At 41.3% G+C, this 23,101-nt stretch overlaps 2 protein-coding genes across 2 annotated transcripts in view; one reads left to right on the top strand and one right to left on the bottom strand.

The window, feature by feature from the left end:
• LOC126236264 (ras-related protein Rac1) overlaps positions 1-14,192 on the bottom strand; it is a 106,044-nt gene extending 91,852 nt beyond the window's left edge. The window contains exon 1 of the mRNA XM_049945416.1: positions 14,075-14,192. Within this exon, the coding sequence (XP_049801373.1) occupies positions 14,075-14,109 (35 nt within the window). The 5' untranslated portion in view covers positions 14,110-14,192. The remainder of the gene's footprint in view (positions 1-14,074) is intronic.
• Positions 14,193-14,373: 181 nt separating this feature from the next.
• LOC126236263 (WD repeat-containing protein 13-like) overlaps positions 14,374-23,101 on the top strand; it is a 76,521-nt gene continuing 67,793 nt past the window's right edge. The window contains exons 1-2 of the mRNA XM_049945415.1: positions 14,374-14,469; positions 14,679-14,734. Of these exons, the coding sequence (XP_049801372.1) occupies positions 14,388-14,469; positions 14,679-14,734 (138 nt within the window). The 5' untranslated portion in view covers positions 14,374-14,387. The remainder of the gene's footprint in view (positions 14,470-14,678; positions 14,735-23,101) is intronic.

The raw sequence follows: 23,101 nt of genomic DNA, 5'->3' as shown, positions 1-23,101 counted from the left end.
TGTGGGATCCGTACCAGATAGGGTTGATAGAAGAGATAGAGAAGATCCAACGGAGAGCAGCGCGCTTCGTTACAGGATCATTTAGTAATCGCGAAAGCGTTACGGAGATGATAGATAAACTCCAGTGGAAGACTCTGCAGGAGAGACGCTAAGTAGCTCGGTACTGGCTTTTGTTAAAGTTTCGAGAACATACCTTCACCGAAGAGTCTAGCAGTATATTCCTCCCTCCTACGTATATCTCGCGAAGAGACCATGAGGATAAAATCAGAGAGATTAGAGCCCACACAGAAGCATACTGACAATCCTTCTTTCCACGAACAATACGAGACTGGAATAGAAGGGAGAACCGATAGAGGTACTCAAGGTACCCTCCGCCACACACCGTCAGGTGGCTTGCGAAGTATGGATGTATATGTAGTTAAAAGTCGGCACCATTCGTGTCAAGTGTTAAGTGTTCTCTGTTGCGGATTGCTACCACACACAGCAACCCAAAGTTTTGGCAACGTAATTGCCTGACGAAGTGTTCTGTCATCTGTGGGAATTAATGATTAACTGATTAGTAACTACAATTGTACCTACATTTAACACATTCACGCCGGCGATGATAAATGTTTTTCTGGCTTTGTAGCGGCGCGCGTATTCATACTTCATTTGGTGGCGCTGCTTTTCATGTTTCTCGTCGAGCTGCGGTGGTAGTATTCAAACGCCCGAGGCTAGTATTTCAGCACACTGACCTTTACTGAATTAACCACTACGTATGTGATCTCATTTGTAAGTATGTGATCTCATTTGTTCAGAAAGCTCTCTCCGCTAAAGGGTCACACAAAATAACCATATTCAAAGCTGTTCATTGCGCCTGGCTGCTAAGTAATTCATTACACGTTAGCGTTTTCCTGGCAGCACATTTGAGAGGCAACTGAGGCTGGACGACCTGCCGCTCAATCTCATTTACCGTTCTCGGAGAATCACATTAGGGGCGGCACAACTATAGACTAAAAACTGACAAACGGTCCGATATGAATCTGTATTTCATTACGTGGTGACCGAAACCATCAGAGCGGAAAGTTGCCAGAGATAATGAACGGTCATTTTAAACGAACATCAAAACCGACTGTATTTACTGAGTTCGCAGTTTTTTAATTATATTAATTACTTTCTTTTACCACGACCAGACCCCTCAATGGTCTATTCGCAGATACAACTTCGTGTTGGAAGCTTTGTATAGCTCTTTAAATCTGTACATGCTGACGACCAGTTTGTCAAACAATAATAATAATAATCCACCAATCTGTCAATACTGCAGTGTGTAGAATGCCACCCTTCGTAACGTTAGTGCTGACTAACATGAATGAATGCTCTGTTTGCCACATTTTTATGTTTGACGATGAAATTTATGTTACTATCTGACAAGAGTGTAGTGTATGATGTGATCATGGTTCTTAGACTTCAATAAAGAATATTTATCAGTAGCTCTTGGCGGTAAAACATATCGGTTCTTGAAATTGCGGCGAATGTTGGATTCGTGTATTTTGGCTACGAAATACGTTCACTACACTGTTCGTTGCAGCCTAACTGCAATTATATTTTCTTTTTCATTGTTACACTTATTGCAGCTCAGCTCACATTACTCCAGAGGCCAACATAGCTGGGGTGCTTGCGCGAATTATAGATTCGTTTCACCGCATGAAATACACTTTTCCATGCTCGACTCAAAACAGTCGCTGAGCATGTAATGATGTTCATGGTAGACGCTACACCTGTTTGAGTTCATGCGAATACGTTCTTCTTAAAATGTAATTTGTGTACAATTTTCATTTATTGATCCATGAAGTTCTGGAAATGCAGCAGTATTTCGGCTGAGAATAGTCGAGCCATCTTCAGCAGGACACTATTTTTAATACTGATTGTTAACACAATGTTTTTTCACTCTGCAGCGTAGTGTGCGCTGATTTCAACTTCTTAGTATGTTAAGACCTTGTGCCGGGGCTGGAGAGAGGTGAGGATGATTCTGATTAATCTTTTTGAAGTCGTAGAAAGTGGTGGGAGGGTGTAATTCCCACGTACGCTCTGTTAGCAGGTTTAATAACTTTTCAGAATGAGAAATTTTAAAATGACTTCAGTGTGCGCAGCAATATTTTCTTTCGCTCTAGATGAGCCGTCTCTTACCCAGTACGCAGAACATTGGCTTCAGAACTGAGAGCAACGAATGTGGTAAAAGAATTGTGTACACGGGTGTAAACTGAGATATACTGTACATTGAGGTGACAAAAGTCGTGGGACAGCGATATTCACATCTGCAGATATGCAGATGGCGGCAGTATCGTGTACCCAAGGTATGAAAGAGCAGTTCCTTGGGCGGAGCTCTCATTTGTACTAACATTATTCATGTGAAAAGGTTCACCACGTGATTATGGACGCAAGACGGGAATTAACAGACTTTGAACATGGAATGGTAGCTGGAGCTAGGCGCAATGGACATTCAGTTTCGGAAATTTTTAGGGATTAAATATTACGAGAGCCGCAGTGTCAAGTGTCTGCCGCGGATACCAAATTTCAGGCATTATCTCTCACCACTGAAAACGCAGTGGCCCACGGCCTTCACTCAACGACAGAGAACAACGGCGTTTGCGTAGAGTTATCAGTGCTAACACACAAACAACACTGCATGAAATAACTGCAGAAATGAATGTGAGACGTATGACGAACGTATCCGTTAGGACAGTGCGGCGAAATGTGGCGTTAATGGGGTATGAAAGTAGACGACCAGCGTAAGGGCCTCTGCTTACAGCACGATATCGTGTGCAGCGTCTCTCCAGGGCTCGTGACCATATCGGTTGGACCTAGACGACTGAAAAACCGTGGCCGTGCAGGCTGATGGTGGCTCCATAATGATGTGGGCTGTGTTCACATTGAATGATCTGGGTCCTCTGGTCCAACTGACCCGATTATTGACTGGAAATGGTTATGTTCGGCTACGTGGAGACCATTTGCAACCACTCACGGATATGTTTCCACACAACGATGCGCCATGCCACCGCGCCAAAATTATTTGCGACCGGTTTGAAAAACGTTTTGTCCCATGGAACATTTATGGGCATAATAGAGAGGTCGGTTCGTGCACAACGTCCTGCACAGGCAGTATTTTCGCAATTATGGTCGGCTATAGAGGCAGCATGGCTCAGTATTTCTGCAGGCGACTGCCAACGACCTTTGAGCCCATGCCACGTCAAGTTCCTGCACTACGCCGGGCAAAAAGATGTCAAACACGACGTTAGGAGGTATCCCGTAACTTACCTCAGTGTACGTACAGTCCTAACTTTTTCGAAATAGGCCTCATCACGTTTAGAGAAAAAACGTTCTCGACAAGCGGCAAATGTGTGTTTCTTGAGTTTGCCACCTTCCCAGTTGCTCTACTTTCTCCGCCTCAAATGTTGAAGCGCTCGTGCGAACCGATTTAAACCACTCGAAATGGTTTTGTGCGCCAACGACGTGTTTCTATATGACGGAGGAGAAAGGCGTTTCGTTGAGTCTTACGTTGTTTGGCAAGAGGCACTTTTAGACGCAAATTGAGTATTTCTTAAATAGGGATGTGAACTTGGGTTTACGAAAAATTGAAAATAACATTCCTTTGACACAAATATCCGTGTGACCTCCATAATGCCCCTCTGTGTTACTGGTAGCCGCAACGAGTTTTGCAAATCTCTCTACCATTTTGTACACCTTTCGGTTTTTGCTTTTTGGTTCACCGTCATCCAAGCGGATTGTTCCAAGTTTTTTCATGCAAAGAAACAACACTGAGAACGAGAGGCAGGAGGAGGAGGAGGAGGAGGAGGAGGAGGAGGAGGAATTGCAGAAGTCTAGACAGGCTGCACCAATTTCGTAGCCCTGCTCTCCGAAGCCACATAATCCTCTACCTCACATTCTGATGCCTTGTCCATCGGCATAATAGGTAAGCGCTCCTACACAATAGCCACCCTTGGAGATGAACTGATCAGTTATAAAGCGAGGCAGTGGAGGGTATATCACCATAGGGTCGGCTAAAGCAACTTTCCTGGCACACTTCCCTTGTACTGGAACGTATCAGGAATATCAATCTCTAACAGTCCCTGTAAAGTTAACATAATTCGCCTACAATTAACTGTACTCCAAAACTGAAGTACTCTACAGAATCAGTTCATAATAGACGTACCTCAACAGCCATTTTAACTAGAACACTGTGTGTGTGTGTGTGTGTGTGTGTGTGTGTGGTATTGGGTAGGGGCGCACGCGCGCGCGCGTGCCGCTTGGTCATTTGACTAAACCACAAGTCTCCGGAGTTCCTCTGGCTGCACAAGATCAATGGGCTGCTAAAAAAGAAGAAACATTACTTAAGTTTTGTTCTGCGATCATGGAAGGTACTAACGGCAACTTAATTATCAGTGCGAAAGAGTGTATAGGCAAACCTATCTTTGTGGGAATTCGGCTCTTATCTCTTTTTTTCCCGCAACAGCTAGTGGCGTGACAAATGCCTTTTGCGATGATGTAAAAATTATTAATGGAGTCTGCCAATGAAATAATACAGCACAGCGACAGCAATATAAACGAACTACTTTTGGACAGTTGAATGGGAGCTTCACACAATCCAGATCTCACTACATAAATTTACCTTCCGCAACTTCACATCAACTTTGAATGCTTTGAAACACTTTTTTCAACCTGACATTAGCATTGGATTATATGCCTATGCGATACTCCTATCTACGGACATTTCCACCATCTACACGACGATGGCAGGAAGTTTCAATTTTCTTTTACGGATTCCGTAAAAACAGATACACAATTCCCGAACGAGTTGTAATATATCATTTGCTACAGTACCTGACACACTGGTGCCTGTGAGTCATCTCTTATCTCGTGATAACGCCTGTCTACGCAAAATGCCTCTGATATCTTATCTTGCAGCACCAAACGCGCTCTGCTCTAGTTACCAGGTACATACTTTGAACGTCTTTTAAGTACAAATCAACAAAGATATACCCGATTCACTTAATGCAGAAGGTTTCACAGCTTAAATCATAAATAAAAGTTATAAGTACATAGGCTAATCCCAACAGCCGGCAGAGCAAAAAGAAAAAAGCTCTGCAATACAATGAAGACATCTTCAAGTTCCTGTATCCCTGAGTGAATTTCCGTCAAAAGTCTCGTATCGCTAAGAAGAGTGTGCTGGGTAAATTCTAAAAGGTATCTTGTAAAAGAGGCATGTCACTATTCGGGGGGGGGGGCTGGGAATTGCATTCATAATCGGCCATGTAGTTTACGGCCGCCAGAGAAAAACCATGATTTGAAAGCGAAGGAAACCAGTAATTTACGAATAGGTATTTCTTTGTCATCTCGAGAAATGCGTTTTCTATCTTTAAACAGAAAGATTTATTTTACTCCTTATGCTATCTGCGTGTTATCAATAGACTAAGACTATAAGTGCGCGCAAACTTCACCATTAACAATGCTTTCTATGTAATGATTAGTGTGTCCAGAGAAAGTATTCTGCGGTTTCTTTTTTTTTCTGGTATATCCGTAACACAAATGAAAACAAAAAAAAACAACAAAAAATACTTTGCACCCACTTCGCAGGGAGTATTATAGTCGCAACCAGTGCGCCAATTCTGATGTTTAAATGGTCTCTCTGCTTTCCAACCAGTAATGGTTTTAGCTACGAGCTGAAACATAGAAAAACGTTCTATTTTAATCACGCAAAGTAACAAGATTACTTTAGAAGCGGATACAGCACACAGGGTCACTTGCAAGTAACGAACCAAATTTTAGAACGGAACACTCGGTATCGTTACTGCGTTGACAGATTCACGGACTTTCCGAAAGCTTCTGACTCAGTTTCAAGAAATCTGTGCTGACAGCCCATGAGAAACATGGCAGTGATTCATCCTAAATTAGCCTACTGAAAATTATATACGCCAATGCTTCAGTTTCCATCACTCGACATGAGGATAATCAGAACTTTAGAATTGAAAGGTAAGTTAGGAGAGTGCGGAGAAAAGATTAGTGTACGACGAGGGCATTAGACAGTAAAAGCTCTGTTTGGGGGAAGACAGGGAAGGAAACCAAACCTGTCCTTTTCTCAGGGACCGTCTTAGGACTTTTCTTAACCGATTTAGGGAAACCATGAAAATCCACAACTTGGATGAATAGTCATCGAATGAAACTATCGTCCTTTCGAATATCAGACCAGTAGAACACTGCAGCACCTCGCTTGGTTTTAGGCTAGGGGATTCCGTATCAAAACTTTTTACCAGTCCTAGCCGAAGTTTTAAGATCATTAAAATGGGAAAATGAAGGAATACATGCCCACGGGACATACCTCAACCATCTTCGTTTTGCTGATAACATTGTACTGATTGCACTCTTTTGCAGGTAGACCTCAACTACTAATGAAAGATCTTAATAGCTAGGAGTATTCAAAATCATTAAGACAATTATGACCAAAATATATAAAACAAAACTGTACAAAGTAACAGAAGTAAAAGGTAGTCGAGTTATTGTGCTTAGCACAGTCGAAGACGACTGGATTGACAGCAAGAGCAAAATAGAAACGGCCTAGTGCGCTTTTGGCAAACAAAACAGACTTTTAAAAACGTAGATTTTGATGCGTCTGAAACGAGAACTTTACAATCCGGGTATACTGTGACTGTGAGACATGGACTAGAAATGACAAAACCATCCAGAACTGAGGGTTGCTCAGAGAGTAATGGGGAGAGGAGTATTGAAAATTTCAGGGAGAGACAGGAAACAAACAAACGGCTCAGAGACGAGCCCGGAGCAGAAGACAATTAGACTCCAAGGAAGATAAAGGCGGGCTGCACCTACAGCCAGGTGAGTGAATAGTAGATGGATCAACGATGTTCTTAGGTGGAATCCAAGAGATAAAAAAAAATCGAAATAAGTAATGGAAAGCGGTCAGGTGGCATCAAATACCTGTAGTAGCAACGTGGGCTCGTAGAGCTGGAGACCTTGTGGAAAAGTCTTGAGGGGGGCCTTCTAACAGCAGTGAATGTCAAATAGTTGAGACACCTGCAAGCATGATTACACACTTTTCCACATTTTCCTTTTTCTGACGCAATACCGTGTTGCTACGAACGGGGACAAAAAGGAAATTCATTCTCCACCGTAGTGCCAACACATTTATTCGAGAAAACATATTTATTGGAAATTCAGATATTTTATTTACACTAAACAAGTACTTGTCTCAACAGATCTCAGAAGCGACGCTCCTATGACACGAGACCGCAGCTGTTTAGCAATTACTTTATTTCTTTCGGAAATGAATGAGTACCCGTGTACTGTCATCAGACATCTAATCCGTGGTGTTCGAAACAGTTTCTGTCTATCTGAAAGATTAGATAATTTGGCCTGACTATAGCCTTCGTTTGAATGATTCTGTGCTACGTTGAGACTTCAACGTAACCCTACCTCCTCCCCCTCCCCCATTCACTTTTTCCTGGTACATCCACTTATGATTTTCTTGTGCTGTTACTAAAATGGTAGAAGGAAATCTGACTAACGACTCCCTTTTAAAAACACGACAAGAACTCAAAACAATATAAACCCACATGAGAAGCAGATCGACGTGAATTCACGTAAATAATTTTTAATTCTACACAAGCACGACAGCACATATAAGAGCAAATGAGGAATAAATGTAGACGCGAAGTAAAATATGGGGAAGACATGAACAACAGAAACAAACCATTAACACATGTTGCAAGTGAAGGACGTACAAGAAGCACGAAAGTGGTGTTGAGATCCGATACCTTGTAAAGTTAAGACCTGACTGCAGCAGCGTCCAACGCGTTCCAAACTGTAGTGGCATGAGAGACCAATTTCAGCGGGTCACACTCACCCCAAGATGAAACGAACGCATGGTAACTCATTGACCAAAAGCATTAAATGGAAATACACTATCACGGCATCGGACCCGTAGAGGAAACGTTTATCAGATGAAATAAAGCAGTGTGTATGATTCAATAAAAGCCCAGGCTACTGTTGAAGCCCACACAAACAGGAATGCTGTAACAGTCGGCCAATTGCTACTTTGTTACCATTGGCGTACAGATCAACGACGGCAAGCTGTCTTTGGTGACCTGCATATTCATAGATTTTTATGGAAATTTTGGCCTGCGGGCTGTTCTTTTTCTCTGCGCCTTTGATATCTTACCAACGGCACGATCGCGAGTATGCCATGGGCAGTAAACAAATACAATTTTCATCACAGTTAAACAAGACTGAGCGTTATGAATTTGAACGGAAGTGAAAAATGTTTGTATATTCCGAACTTAGGGACCAGATGCAAATAGCAGTATTCATGTTGGAACAGGGCATTGTACTCATGTAGCAGCTTAGAGAGGTAGGGAACAGGCAACGGACGCGTTTGTGCAATCGTTTGCTCAGAGCGAGACAAACTAGCGCCCGGTGGGACACAGTTTATGTACACTCGGAGCGGTCAGAGGACAGGCAACTCATGACTCGAGAATTCCGCAATCAGCGCGTGATCGTGACCTTTGCCTCTTGATCCGTTCCCAATACGGTAATATCACACACATGCGAGGGACGTATGTCATATGAAAGCGTCCAGAAGGATAGCAAACTTTAGAAAAAAAAAAGGGGCCGCCCAGAGCAACGAACACAGTCGGGTAATCATCAGGGGACGCTACCTCTGTGACGGTCGGCGCCGGGCTACGAACTTTGAACCATCAAAGCATGTCAGATAAAAGCATCAAGCAGAAGATATACTGGAATTTGCGGGAGAGCCTCCGAGTACATTAGCATCAAACCTTAAGTTAGTTAAACGCCATTCAGTAGTGCCAAGGGTAATAGTCCTTTTTAAGCCTTTTTACCCACAGTTTCATAGGATATGAATTCCTTGAGATTTACTCCGCATTCCTGATCACCCTAGTTAGCTAGTAAGCTTTCTTGCAGTTGGAGACCTGCAAGCTGTCAACGCGAACAGCCGCTCTGCGAGTGCAACGGTTGTCAATCAACAGCTTCCTCACTCCCTCTCGGGATACAAGATGATCGAAGCAACATTTTACTGGCCAGCCGCTACCCACTCCCCGAACAGAATACGAGACGTCGGCCTGTTACGAAGCGGCGGAAACTAGTGATCGGACTGGTTCAAAGGCAAAGCAAAGGCACCCAGCGTCGTGGTGCAGTTAGCATTAACACTGTCATGCGTAACTCAACCAGCGCTTTTCTCACGGGACGTCTTTAAAAGCAACAGATCAGAGCTTTTCACACAGAACACCTTTAAAAGCCACTGATCAAACTAATCAGATAAATGAAACATTTCTTTACTTCTGACAACCATTTGACTAGCACCATACCAATGTTTATAAACAAAAGCACGACTACATGGCATGATAAACAAAATCTGTGACTAGAATGAGTACTTCTTAGGAAGGAGTATCCAGTGGATGGAGAGCCATAGAAGTAACTTAAGGATGTCCCAGGGACGAGCATTGGCTCTTTTCGTTCATGTTGCACAGTTACGACCTGGCACACAATATTAATAGTAACCTCTGGCTGTTCACAAATGATGCAGTAACCTGTACCAAATAACTGAAAAAAACTGCACAAATATTCAATCAGACACTGATAAGCTATCAAAGTGTAGTAAAGACTGGAAACTTGCTATAAAATTAGAATCAGACAACGGAATACAAATACCGGGGGGTAAATCTGTAGTGATATGAAATGGAAGATCAAAACTTCTCGTTATTGTGTCAGGTGGCAGACTTCGGTTCATTGGCGGAACACTAAAAAAATACAATCCACAAAGGAGACTGCATACAAATCCTGTGTGCAGCCCATATTGGAATTTTTATCAGCCACTTGTTACTAATACTTTATTAGAATACTGCTCAGTGTGTGCGACCCATACCAGATAGGAGTAACAGGAAACAATGAACGCATACAAAGAAGGGCGGGCACAAATGGTCATCAATTTTTCGTGATTTATGGGAGAGCGTCACAGAAACTAAAAACCTAAATAGGAAAAAATCAGGAGTTAGCGCCAACTACCCCACGTAAGCAAGTCTCAAGAGAAAGTATTACGTGAATATTCTTCAATCTCCTACGTATCGCTCTCGTGCGGATCGCGCGGATAAAAGTACACTGTATACAGCACGTGCTTAGGCATTTAAGCAGTCATTCCACCCCTGCTCCATCCGCGATGTGTTACCATGCGAGAACCCCCTTCCCTGCACTTTAGTGGTAGATTATTCTAGGCAGCATCGATTATAAAAGCAACACGGAATGTTGTAATGAGTCATAATGCAGTTGATTTCAGTTACACGGCGCCTTTTAAGGCTCAACATCAAATATTTTTCTATATCTAGACTGGTGCCCGGATGGGGCACATTTTTAGCTACGCACTGTTTTTCATTCCTAGAAAAAACCCACAGAAATTAACATCAATGTATGCGTCCAAAGGAAACCAATCGAAGACAACGTCATTAGAGACAAAGCACAAACTCATCTCATATTGCTGCGGCACTAACCTCGGTCTGATGGTGTTCACATTACACTTAGTAATCAAAACTTAACTGAAAGCTTTTTATTTTCGTGCTAACCTTACTGGAGGTCAGTCAACGGTCACACTTCTAAATCATTTTTCCGTCGAAAATGTTCTCATGTCAAGCCAATGAAGCATGTTTACCACATAGTGTGTACACTCCAATTACCTTCTGTTCCTTGTTTAATTTACGCAATTTTATTTATGCAGTAAATGTAAGACTTCAGATGCGGAAGTTTGTGCGGATGTACTACACAAATGAAAAAACTGTTCCCAGAAATATTTACGTATTTTCGGTCGTACACGGTACTTCGTATATGTTAGTGAAGACGTATCGGAGGATTTTTATTAGTGTTTGACAAAATGGAGAGAGAACATTTCACCGAGCCATTTTAGTAGTGTTCAAACAAACCTTCAGCTTGTTAAATGCATTAAGCTAATCACAAACTATCTGAATGTAAAAATCATGCCTTGTTTTTTGGGAATTTTTTTCCCCCTACCCGACTGTCATTGCACAAGACAGGCACGGAGTCAGTCCTAAGCCCTAGAAGAGAAACTCCCCATCGCAGACCCCCCCCCCCCCCCCACCCTCAAGCAAAATAGGAAAGTGAACGGTCCAAGCTCAATATCTGCAACATGGAGCAAACTTCAAGAACGGCGTCGTGGTTGTGTGGTCATGGTGTTGGACTGCAAAGGGGAGATATGCATGTTCAAATCTCCCTCGTGCCCCATGTTTCTCACAAAATTATTAACTTTCCGTCCCGTCACTGACGTGTCTGTTCTCGTTCTGTATTCTTGGCAATTGTCATACTATACACTGGTTACAGAAAATGAGTCATGTGTAAGGATATATTATCGTCGCAAGTTAATGTGATGAATAAAAGGAATTCAAGAGTCAAAACTAAAAAAACGGAGCGCAAGATTCATAACATGGGGTACTCGTGTAGAAAAAACAGGATGTACATACGCCTGGAGGTCCCTTCCTTACAACTCGCTGTTGCAAACAGACGTTACACCACGACACAGACAAATTTTAATACAGTGAGCAGACACGCCAATGAAAGGACGGAATGTTCGTAATTTTGTAAAGAACACAGATCTCCCACTTCGCAGTCCAACAGCGTGACGCCATGGCGACTTTCATTTGCTCGATGTTGCACATCTTGTGCTTGGGCCATTCACTTTTTCTATTTTGCTTTTTCCCCACAGTTCATTGCACCTTCTTCCCGTTTTCATGCTTGATCTGTGTTCAGTTTTTGACGGGCTATCCACTGGGCCATCTTACCACTATATCAGAGGAAGGGACGGGGAGTGCGATGGGGAATTTTCCTTGTTAGATATACCACCGTTCCACAGCAACGATGTCGACTGCAGCCTAGAATCGGGAACGATAACGGAAGAAATTTAGTACAATTAAATCAGTCCTAAATACCGAATTTTAAAAACCAAAACAAATGAAAAGTTTACGAAATATTCGCTATCACGAAAACGACTACTTTGAAATTTTGGGCTGGCAGTAAGAAACGATTGGCTTTAAATCCGGGGAAGCGTACCACATCGGGCCGATGGTGGGAGGGGGGTGTACAATGAGATGAGGGGCGGTAGCACGTGGATCTGGCCGCTTCTGGCACAATCGATTTGGCGGAAGGGAAAAATGAGCATCCCTCGGACTGACCCAATTCCTGGCGACGGCCGCAGCCGGCTCTTACAGGTGTGCAGCCGCAGTCCAAGGCTGGGCGTACAAGCAGAAGCTGCGATACCTGTCACTCCAACATCAGCACAGAAATCTCAACTCCGCTTCCTCATCCCTAAGACTAGGTTCCAGTTCGACTAAGTGTTCACTGATACGTCGAAACCAAGGTTTGAACTTAAATTGTCGAGATCTTATATCATATCCTGGGAAGGCGATTAATACTCATCTTACCCGTTTGGTTAATGTAGGAAACTGTAATTACGAGACCAAGATCTACATTCAGTGTTTTCTGGCTCCTGTAACTGACATCCAATACAGATAATAGTAAGCGTCTTTGTGATGACGCTTTGTTCACGGTGTTACTAAATGTCTTTCTGTGAATTAAACGATTTTGTTAGCTGCTATGCTCTGACAATATTTCGGGATAACATTATGTAATTACAGCAGTTGAAAATCTACTGTTTCATACTACCGGTACACACTTCATGTTCAGTTAGAACGGCGCCACGGCTGCGAGATTATTACCAGTTTTTAAATATTCCTTTGTATAACAATTTAGAAAGCACTTTTAATATAAAGTAAACCGAATGAAACCAACTGAGGTAAAGCCTACTGTATGATAAAGTCAACATATGGCACTAAAATGAGATATTTCAGCATCGCTGTACTTGTCTGAAGTAGCACCATTCTATTTGGCAACGCGGTGGTGAACGGTTTACAAACAAGCTACGGTAAAAACACAAAAATCAAATCTAACAGGTAAAGAATTCCAGTGCTGAAGAGAACTGTCAGGTCACTGTAACTACACCACTTCATGAGGTAAATGTAATTTTGTTTGGTATTTCCCATTTAGTATGAAACTGGATTGCATCTGTACGTAAATTAATCAAGAATGGGACGATTTTCCCTTCTAGAAGTGAGAGAAAGCCATTTAAAAAACTAAAGAAATTGCCACACTTCCAACAACCTGTAGCTTCCTGAACCTCTCTTAATACATTTAGTCGGCAAAGTAGTAAACTAGCAAATTGATCTATACTATAAAATTATAAGCCAATGGACTAGAACCAATTATGGGACTATAACATATTATGCAACTAGGAACTTGTCATTGCTTAAAGCCATTCGCTGTGATATCCTTAAATAGCAGAATGTAATGTCACTCTGTAACCACTTCCCAAAAGAAAAGAAACGAGAACTACTGGTCAGGGCAAAAACTTATTCCATATTGAAATCAGCGGCATAAATATCTGTTCTAGCTGTAACATGCACAGATTCTATGCAAAAATCTGCTAATAGCTTCTCGAGACATGACGTCACATCATAAATTCCTCAAATACATTTTTTTTTTACTATTATGTTGTAAAACATCCATGTTGCACGAAGAAAAATTTTCCTGAAACCGTCCAGTCGCTAAGTCACTACTTGTAGGATAATGATCAGATGGTTAACAGTATGCATCAACTAGGTGTTAAGACAGTTGCCTGAAGAGTTCAGTTCCTGATGTTAGTCTGTATTACAATAGTTTTTATACAGGCCAATTTTGTGTTGATTTTTACAATACAGGTCAAAATAATGGGCAACTGATAGCAAAATACTCTTCCTGATAATGAAAATATACTTATTCTCAAATAAACCGATAGTCTCCACAGTATGATTAATACCAAAAGCACACAAAATATAACACGACCATAGCAACTGCTTTAACACCAACATCGGCGATGTCTAGTCGACGAGTGGTACATTAGTACCATAAATAAGCTGCAATGAATCAACAGAAGTCTTACACTTCTATTTTAAGTAATAGTACCACAACAACTTACCCATCACCAACAACAACACATTTAATAGCTTGCATTTTCACTGCACTGCACGTATCTCCTCTCCTTGACAGAATCAACGGAAATAAGCATCCATGGGCGGGGAGAAATATGGTGGAGATAGCTACCAAACTCAAGTTCTATACTTATTTTCGAAAACAATATTCCTTCAGTTTCTTTACATATAATAACTATATTATAACACTCACATTTTGTTGCGTATGTATAGAATAATATTATTGAAAATGTTTTTAATTTTCCACTCTCATTTGACACTCGTATAACCGAAAAGTTGACATTCTACAACATCAAAATAATGGCTGGCGTGTGGCAACAGCAGGTGTTTGCTTTGGATGCGAAGTATAATGCTCATCGAGCGCCTAATCATCCAAACTTTAGTATGTGTCTTAACACTCCAAATTTAATTGCTGTAGACAATCCCTGAAATTCTAGCCTTGGTTATGAAAAGTTTCACTGTTGGGGGGACGGCACCAGCAGAGCTGTCAATTCGTGAATCAGTAGAAACACAAACATATCAAATGTTTTTGGAGTTTACACAAAAGACTGCTAACGATCTAGGACTGATATAATGTTTTGATTTTTACAGGAACTTTGTACATTCGCAGACGAAGCCAGCTTCTGAGAGAGTATGCCAAAGGAGAGGTAAAACTATTTTATAAACTAACAAATGTACGCTCATTTTTACTCCTGAAATAAAAACACCATAATAGTTTGCATATTTTCTGCACTCCGACTATTAAATAATGTGGTCTTGAATTTATTACTTCAAGTTACAAGCCCTCTGTAGTTGCTGTCATTGATTACGATGAGAAATGGATAGTTTAGTAGATAACAATATGACAGAAATGCCAGTTACTGCAGTATAAGCATTGCTTACTCCCTAAGATCTAGGTAGCAAACGAATCATTCCAGATGAGAATGTTATTAATTATAGACGTTTCTGATAGAAGATCTCTAGAGGGCTCAGTTCTTAGCTAAATTCTTAATATCAGTAAGTTTTACCACACTACTGGTAATTTGACATTATGGTGCTGCGTTTTGCGATGTTCAGGAGTGTTCCTCAATTTTTGTAACACCATAGTTTGATCTTAACAGTATTTTCTTGCGGCCCATTTTCTCTTATTTCTAAACTGGTTAGTATTTGCTTAATACTCTTTCTCATCAGTCTTCACTTGAATCTGACCCAGCTAAATTATTTGAAACTAATGTACCAATACTGCCAAAGATAACCAACTATAAACACTTGTAATTTGTGTATGATATATTTGTTGATGCTCCATATTTCACATTCATAGACGATCACAGGTTTCACAATGGTACTGAAGGTACTATTGCTTCTCCGTAATGTGAATAATTTGATGAAAATGCCATTAGCCTTGTGTGCCTATGTTTTAACATCTTCTATTCTGCATGTTTCTGTAGCAGTGTTCCACTGGCGTTTCTAATAATACCATATGCAACAGGTGTGGATCTTGTGCTTTGTGATTTGTAAATTTTGTCGTAGACAGAATATCATTTTATTGTGAACGTGGTACAAGTGTCTCCCATATACCAACGTACGTTCTGTACAAACCTATCTGCCCTCAGCATACTTGATACACAACCATCAAAGGTATTTTGCAGACGAATTACCTACTGGAGAAAGAAATTATTTTTATGAGAAGTTGGCAGTTACCTAAAACACTATTCAAGTATGTTTTTTGAATTGTAACTAAAACTTTCATGTTAATATGCTCCATTTTTAATTGTTTGATTTTGATTCAATATGAGCTATCTGTCATTCATAATTTAGTGATTCCATTATAACTTAGTGATTCTGAATCATCAGTGAAATACTAATTTAGTTGTTCCAGAAAATCATTGGCACTACCTTGACGTTTGTTTTCCAGAATTAATCTGGGTTCTATATCTATCAATCTTGCTTTGATACATAATTAAATGCTAGCATAAACTTATGTGTATTTAAATAGTTGAAGTAAATTAAGGTTACTGAAGAGATAAAGACCACACACATTATAGGCTATATACAAATTTTGATTGACACAACAGCTGCATAAATTTATCAGTAATGAATCTCTGTATTTTGGAACCACAGATCCATACTTAAAGACCAGAAATACACCACCTGACAAATAAGTGAAGCATCCAGAAGACATGGTTGGATGTCAGTATAACTTTGTGCATGTATATACCATTGCCAGGTATGTAAATGATTAGAGTTGTGATTCTTTGTGACAGGTAACATGGCTGCCATAGTGCATTAGTGTTGTTCTTAGTATTTTTGTCTGGCCTGGTAGGGTATGTAAGGGATGTGAGCAGCATTAGTTGTTGAGCGCTCACTTCCAAGGACAAGGACGTGTTGTGTACTCATATGAGACAGCATTATCAGTTCCTAATATAGTTTAAAAGAGATCTAGTTGTGGCTGGCTAGACGAACTTTGCGGTATCCAGATTTGTGAAGATCTGAGGTGACAATGGGCTGATGTTCAACTGCATGGGAACATGAGCACAGGCATGCTCATTGTCAAGGTTCTGGTTGACCACGTCTGACCACCACAAGAGGGATCACCATATTGTTCATCAAGTGCATCATAACTGCTTCACATCTGCACCTGCCATCAGAGAACACGTACTCACAGCAACATTCTGTGACATCCTGCACCGTTGGTTGGAGACTAGCAGCATCTGGATTAGAGAATTAGCATCCCGTGTGTAGGCTGCCGTTAACACCACAACACAATCAACTCTGTCTGGAATGGTACTATGACTAGGAAGCATAGACTACTGATGAATGACATCACATTGTGTTCAGCAGTGGATCACAGTTCTGCATGACCCTGGATGACCATCACCTGCAAGTATGGTGTCAGCCTGAGGAGGGCCCCATTGTTCGAATGGTGTGGAGAAGCACATGGTGTTACCCTCATGTCGTGGTGTGAGGAGCCACCAAGTATGACCTCAGGTCATGGCTGGCAGTGTTTGAAGGAAATATTGACAGCACAATAGTACATTATAGTTATCTTGCGACCTCATATGTTGCCTTTCATACGCCAGTATTGTGGTGTCAGTTTTCAACAGGACAATGCTCCTTTACATGTGACACATGTCTGTATGAACTGTTTGTGTGATGATGTGGTATTCCTGTGGCCGGCAGGACCTCCAGATCTGTTCCCAATAGAACATGTGTGTGTAACCAACTTGGGCGTCAACATTGTCCCAGTGCCAGTAGTTAGGATATCAAGGACCCATTGCAACAGTTGTGGGCCATTTTACCTCAGTAGCAGATACAGTTGCTGTATGATATCTTTCCATCCAGACCATACGGGGTGCAGCGTGATGCAGATAAGTGGGCTCTTACTGCCAAGTTGTTTAACTTGTTTCTTCTCTCATGTTCTTTAAACTTTTGAATCCCAATTGTTTCATTCCCCCTCCTCCACCTCTCCTCAACTTCCATTCAGTCCGTAATCATATGCTGCAGATTCTAAGATTGCATGAAGTAGAACCTCCAGGGAAGTGGAATGAGTCGGAGTACATTTTAACAAAAGACATGCAAATCATACAAACTTTGTCTCAACACTGTATTAACAATAAACTATCACTATACTGTGTAGTGCCAATTATGCTTGTGCCAGCTAAATTGAAACAAGTAAATTAAGAACAAAGTTCATACCTTAAAAAAAAATTGATGCTTTCTTATTTATATTACCTGCTAGTGGTAGCTTAATATGTAGTTGCTTACAGTGATATTTTTCAAAGGAAATAGTTATGTGCATCTGTAAACACGGTGTCTTGTTTACAGTATTCACACATTACTACTTGTCATAAAGCATTACAGTGTACACTGCTAATTGCCATACAGCTAAAAGAATTTTTCAATCTTCGAGTGTTGATGTTGGGTGGAAGTGGGTAATGAGGTGTATTTTTACTTTTCTTTAGAATTAATTAGGAGTCCGGATTTTTTAATTTATGTTCAGTTGGAGGCTTCTGAAATACCTTTATGCCAAAGTCAATTTGATCTAAACATCGACAAGGATATAAAGTCTACATGAAAATTTATTTTCTTTGGTTGCAACTGCTGACATTTTAATGCAGCTTAAACTGATTTCTGTTGCCAGAAAAAAAAAGTCATTAAGGAGTAACTGTACCTGGAAGTAAGAGTAGTGTAGTGCTTTAAAAAAAGGCCTCTCCAAGGTTATCTATTTGGATCAATATTCTTGCTTCTCACTTCCACTGAATAAATACACTCCTGGAAATGGAAAAAAGAACACATTGACACCGGTGTGTCAGACCCACCATACTTGCTCCGGACACTGCGAGAGGGCTGTACAAGCAATGATCACACGCACGGCACAGCGGACACACCAGGAACCGCGGTGTTGGCCGTCGAATGGCGCTAGCTGCGCAGCATTTGTGCACCGCCGCCGTCAGTGTCAGCCAGTTTGCCGTGGCATACGGAGCTCCATCGCAGTCTTTAACACTGGTAGCATGCCGCGACAGCGTGGACGTGAACCGTATGTGCAGTTGACGGACTTTGAGCGAGGGCGTATAGTGGGCATGCGGGAGGCCGGGTGGACGTACCGCCGAATTGCTCAACACGTGGGGCGTGAGGTCTCCACAGTACATCGATGTTGTCGCCAGTGGTCGGCGGAAGGTGCACGTGCCCGTCGACCTGGGACCGGACCGCAGCGACGCACGGATGCACGCCAAGACCGTAGGATCCTACGCAGTGCCGTAGGGGACCGCACCGCCACTTCCCAGCAAATTAGGGACACTGTTGCTCCTGGGGTATTGGCGAGGACCATTCGCAACCGTCTCCATGAAGCTGGGCTACGGTCCCGCACACCGTTAGGCCGTCTTCCGCTCACGCCCCAACATCGTGCAGCCCGCCTCCAGTGGTGTCGCGACAGGCGTGAATGGAGGGACGAATGGAGACGTGTCGTCTTCAGCGATGAGAGTCACTTCTGCCTTGGTGCCAATGATGGTCGTATGCGTGTTTGGCGCCGTGCAGGTGAGCGCCACAATCAGGACTGCATACGACCGAGGCACACAGGGCCAACACCCGGCATCATGGTGTGGGGAGCGATCTCCTACACTGGCCGTACACCACTGGTGATCGTCGAGGGGACACTGAATAGTGCACGGTACACCCAAACCGTCATCGAACCCATCGTTCTACCATTCCTAGACCGGCAAGGGAACTTGCTGTTCCAACAGGACAATGCACGTCCGCATGTATCCCGTGGCACCCAACGTGCTCTAGAAGGTGTAAGTCAACTACCCTGGCCAGCAAGATCTCCGGATCTGTCCCCCATTGAGCATGTTTGGGACTGGATGAAGCGTCGTCTCACGCGGTCTGCACGTCCAGCACGAACGCTGGTCCAACTGAGGCGCCAGGTGGAAATGGCATGGCAAGCCATTCCACAGGACTACATCCAGCATCTGTACGATCGTCTCCATGGGAGAATAGCAGCCTGCATTGCTGCGAAAGGTGGATATACACTGTACTAGTGCCGACATTGTGCATGCTCTGTTGCCTGTGTCTATGTGCCTGTGGTTCTGTTAGTGTGATCATGTGATGTGTCTGACCCCAGGAATGTGTCAATAAAGTTTCCCCTTCCTGGGACAATGAATTCACGGTGTTCTTATTTCAATTTCCAGGAGTGTAAAAAAGTTCGTGAGACAACAAGGAGTCAAAAAAATGCAAAAGAAGCCAACACTCCTGCCATTTGGGCGACACAGATAGAGAGACATTTCTAAGGACAAAATATTGTGAATGAAGGTTCTTGATTATTTTATTCATGTGGTATTCCTCTTTAACTTGTTGTCTAACTGAACTCCTAGGGAGCTTACACAGAGAGTTTTGTTTAGTGCATGACAACTAATGTCAGTTTCTGATGCTAACTGGTCACTTTTGCTTGTTTGAAATTGTGTAATACTGGTCTTTGTGAGATTAGTTCTTAAACTCTGTACTGTGAATCAGTTGTAGGTCTGTTTACTTATCATTTGACTCAAGTCTGGTAAGGCTGAGTTTGTACACTTGATTAATATTATTGTGCCATCAATGAAAATTACAGTTTTTGAACCATCCTTTAAAGTGATTGGCGACTCCATGGAGTGTTGTGTGCACCAGGACCAAATAGTGGATAGAATTGGAAGGAGAATCAGCATTGGCCGTATTTTGTTGTTTTATTGTCAGCAAAATCAATTTTCAGTCACTTAGTGACCATCCAATTTTAGTTGTATATTATAGCACTGAGGATGGTCACTAAGTGACTGAAGATCGATTTTGCTGACAATAAAACAACAAAATACGGCCAATGCTGACTCTCCTTCCAATTCTATCCTTTAAAGTAATTGGAAGATCATTTGTGTATATCGAGGACAAGAATAAGCTCCTTAATGATCGTTGAGTGATTCCACAAGTTGTCACCCATTATGTGGTTAATATTATTCCTGTGACACCCAAGTAGTCAGCATATTGGATTTTTGACATTTGATGCGCATTTTGTATGTTTGTAATGTTAGGCAGTAGATTGTCATTTGTTTAGACATGCTTGTATCTGGATCCTGGTGTGATTTGCTTTTAGTCCACACTATTGATTTCCACAGTGCTCTCTGAAAGTCTGACATCTGTGGCAGTGATACAGAGCCCTGGGTATTGACATACAAATTTATTGGGACAGTGTTACCCTCGTTAGCTTGTAACATCAGTGGATGGAACCCAGACAATGTCGTTTATGGGTACTGTAGGTGCCGTCAGGTATTGGTGTGAAAAGTTGATGTGAAGTATGTCCTGCGTTGCTTCGGTCACCATTGGTAAATGTGGAAGTGAGGCTATATCTGGGCAGTAACTTCCACTTAATTTGCCAGTAGAATAAAACTACTGTTGTTAGTGAAGTACCTCATTGGATTCCTTCTAACAGTTCTTTGTGCCCACTAAGCAGATGTGTTTACATATTTTTTAATTATTATGATACTTCTATCATGCTGTTTTTGTCTGTCAGAAGAGTACAAGAACACATCTGTAGTTAAATACTGACCCACCTAGCCAGTAGGCCTACCTTACAGTTGTCTTTAGGCTGTTTTTATCTAATCGATGTAATGTATAGTAAGAAAAAGTTGCAAGAATTTAAAAAAAAAAGACCATGCAGTTTAACCATAACTCTGGAAGTTACATTCTTATCTTATCTATGTTGTAAATGGAAATTAAGGAGAAGAAGAAGTTTCGGGACAAGGCAGTAGTGTCATAAACAATTCATGTGTTGAGAGCATCCTTTTTCTGTTGTATCTGTTGGATAACAAAAGTGTAGTTTGGACTGTCATTACCTTGTTTATTTGAAGAGCTATAGAATAAAGTTTTCTTATTAATTAATTATTCGAACAAATATGGAATGAGGCTTTGTAATTAACTAATCATTATGAACATATGTAATCATTTATATGTAGCTTTAGTTCATTCACACTAATAACATATAGTGGGATAATCCAAGCCATCAACAACTGTTCCTTAGGTACAACTGTATAGTCACATATATTAACATGATGATAAATGATTTGTCTGATTATTATGTTCAAGTAGTTACAATGATGCGTTCCATCAAGTTGGAATGAGCCACTAAAGGTTGCATACTGTATAACAGAATCGTAAACAATAAATGTATCATAATAATGGAAAATCCAGGATGGAATGTAACAGTATTATGTGGAGGAAAGTTGCTACTCACTATATAGCAGAGATGCTGAGTCGCAGATAGGCATTGCGAGAGTCCTTTTGTTGTGCCTACCTGCTACTCAGCATCTCCGCTATACGCTAGCAACTTCCCCTTCTCATAATAATGTATCATAATATTTAGACACACCATAAAGAGAGAGCAGTAACAAGAAGTGAAAAATGTAAACAGGAAATGTAATTCCTTCTTAAATGTATTTCATCAGCACTTTCAGTATTGTTTTCCTCGCAGACCATAAAGGGGTAACTGAGAAAGAAGGATTTCCACGTCTTGGATCAAAGTACTGTTTGTCAGGTGGGTGATGGTACCAAATTCAGAGTACTAAGAATTAGTAATTGAGGCTGCACTACAGTCGGTACTGTGACATCCTCCATGTCATAAAAGAAACTGAAAAGCAGATCCTGGCATGACAAAAATTTGCAAAAGTAAAAGAAATTGTTTGATACATTATTGAAATGGAAAAAAGAAAGTAAGAAAACTAAGATACTGTTACCTATTTGCAGTCATGAGAAATAAAAAATAATTTAAAATTAGTGACCACCATATCCAGTGAATTAATATTTTCAGTGCAATTATGGATACAGGAGAGAAATGGAGAGTTCTCTCTCTCTCTCTCTCTCTCTCTCTCTCTCTCTCTCTCTGTGTGTGTGTGTGTGTGTGTGTGTGTGTGTGTGTCATAGCTTGTTTGTTTGCCACCCAGAGCTATCCAGCATTATATCAAGTGTGTAAATGGTAGATTTACTGTGGAAAACATCTAGTATATTACTAAGGGATATCAGCTTCAATGGAAAACTCACTAAAATGATTACAGAAATAATCAATTTTATTTTTTCCCTGCTGAATCTTGTGAATTTGGCGGCCTTTAAGGATTGTTGGTGAATAGTGCAAATAGCCACAATTACTTTTAAAAGTACTATATTTCAATCTCGTAACCATTTTCTGTCTATCATGTCTATCTACAGATGGCTAATGTTTCTGATTTTCAACATAAGCATGTTGTCTGATGCTATGTTAAATATTTTTGTGTAGTGCAGGAGCAGACAACATACTGCTGATGAAGGCATTAATTTAATTGGAAACATTAGCCATATGAAGAGGCACATGATAGTGTAAAACCAGTTATGGCATTTAAATAACATGATTTAAAAACAAAAGTATTTGTGGCAGCTGGTTGCATTATTCACCAGCAGAAATCATTAATTTGTAGTAAGTGTGCTTAATGGTGTACTGCACTGTTGCACTGACTTGATATGACCTTCGTTGAGCATTTTACAGTCAG

Source organism: Schistocerca nitens, chromosome 2 (genome assembly GCF_023898315.1).
Source record: "Schistocerca nitens isolate TAMUIC-IGC-003100 chromosome 2, iqSchNite1.1, whole genome shotgun sequence".
NCBI lineage: Eukaryota > Metazoa > Arthropoda > Insecta > Orthoptera > Acrididae > Schistocerca > Schistocerca nitens.
Note: the sequence above shows the minus strand (reverse complement) of the source record. Positions and strands in the feature narration are given on the sequence as shown.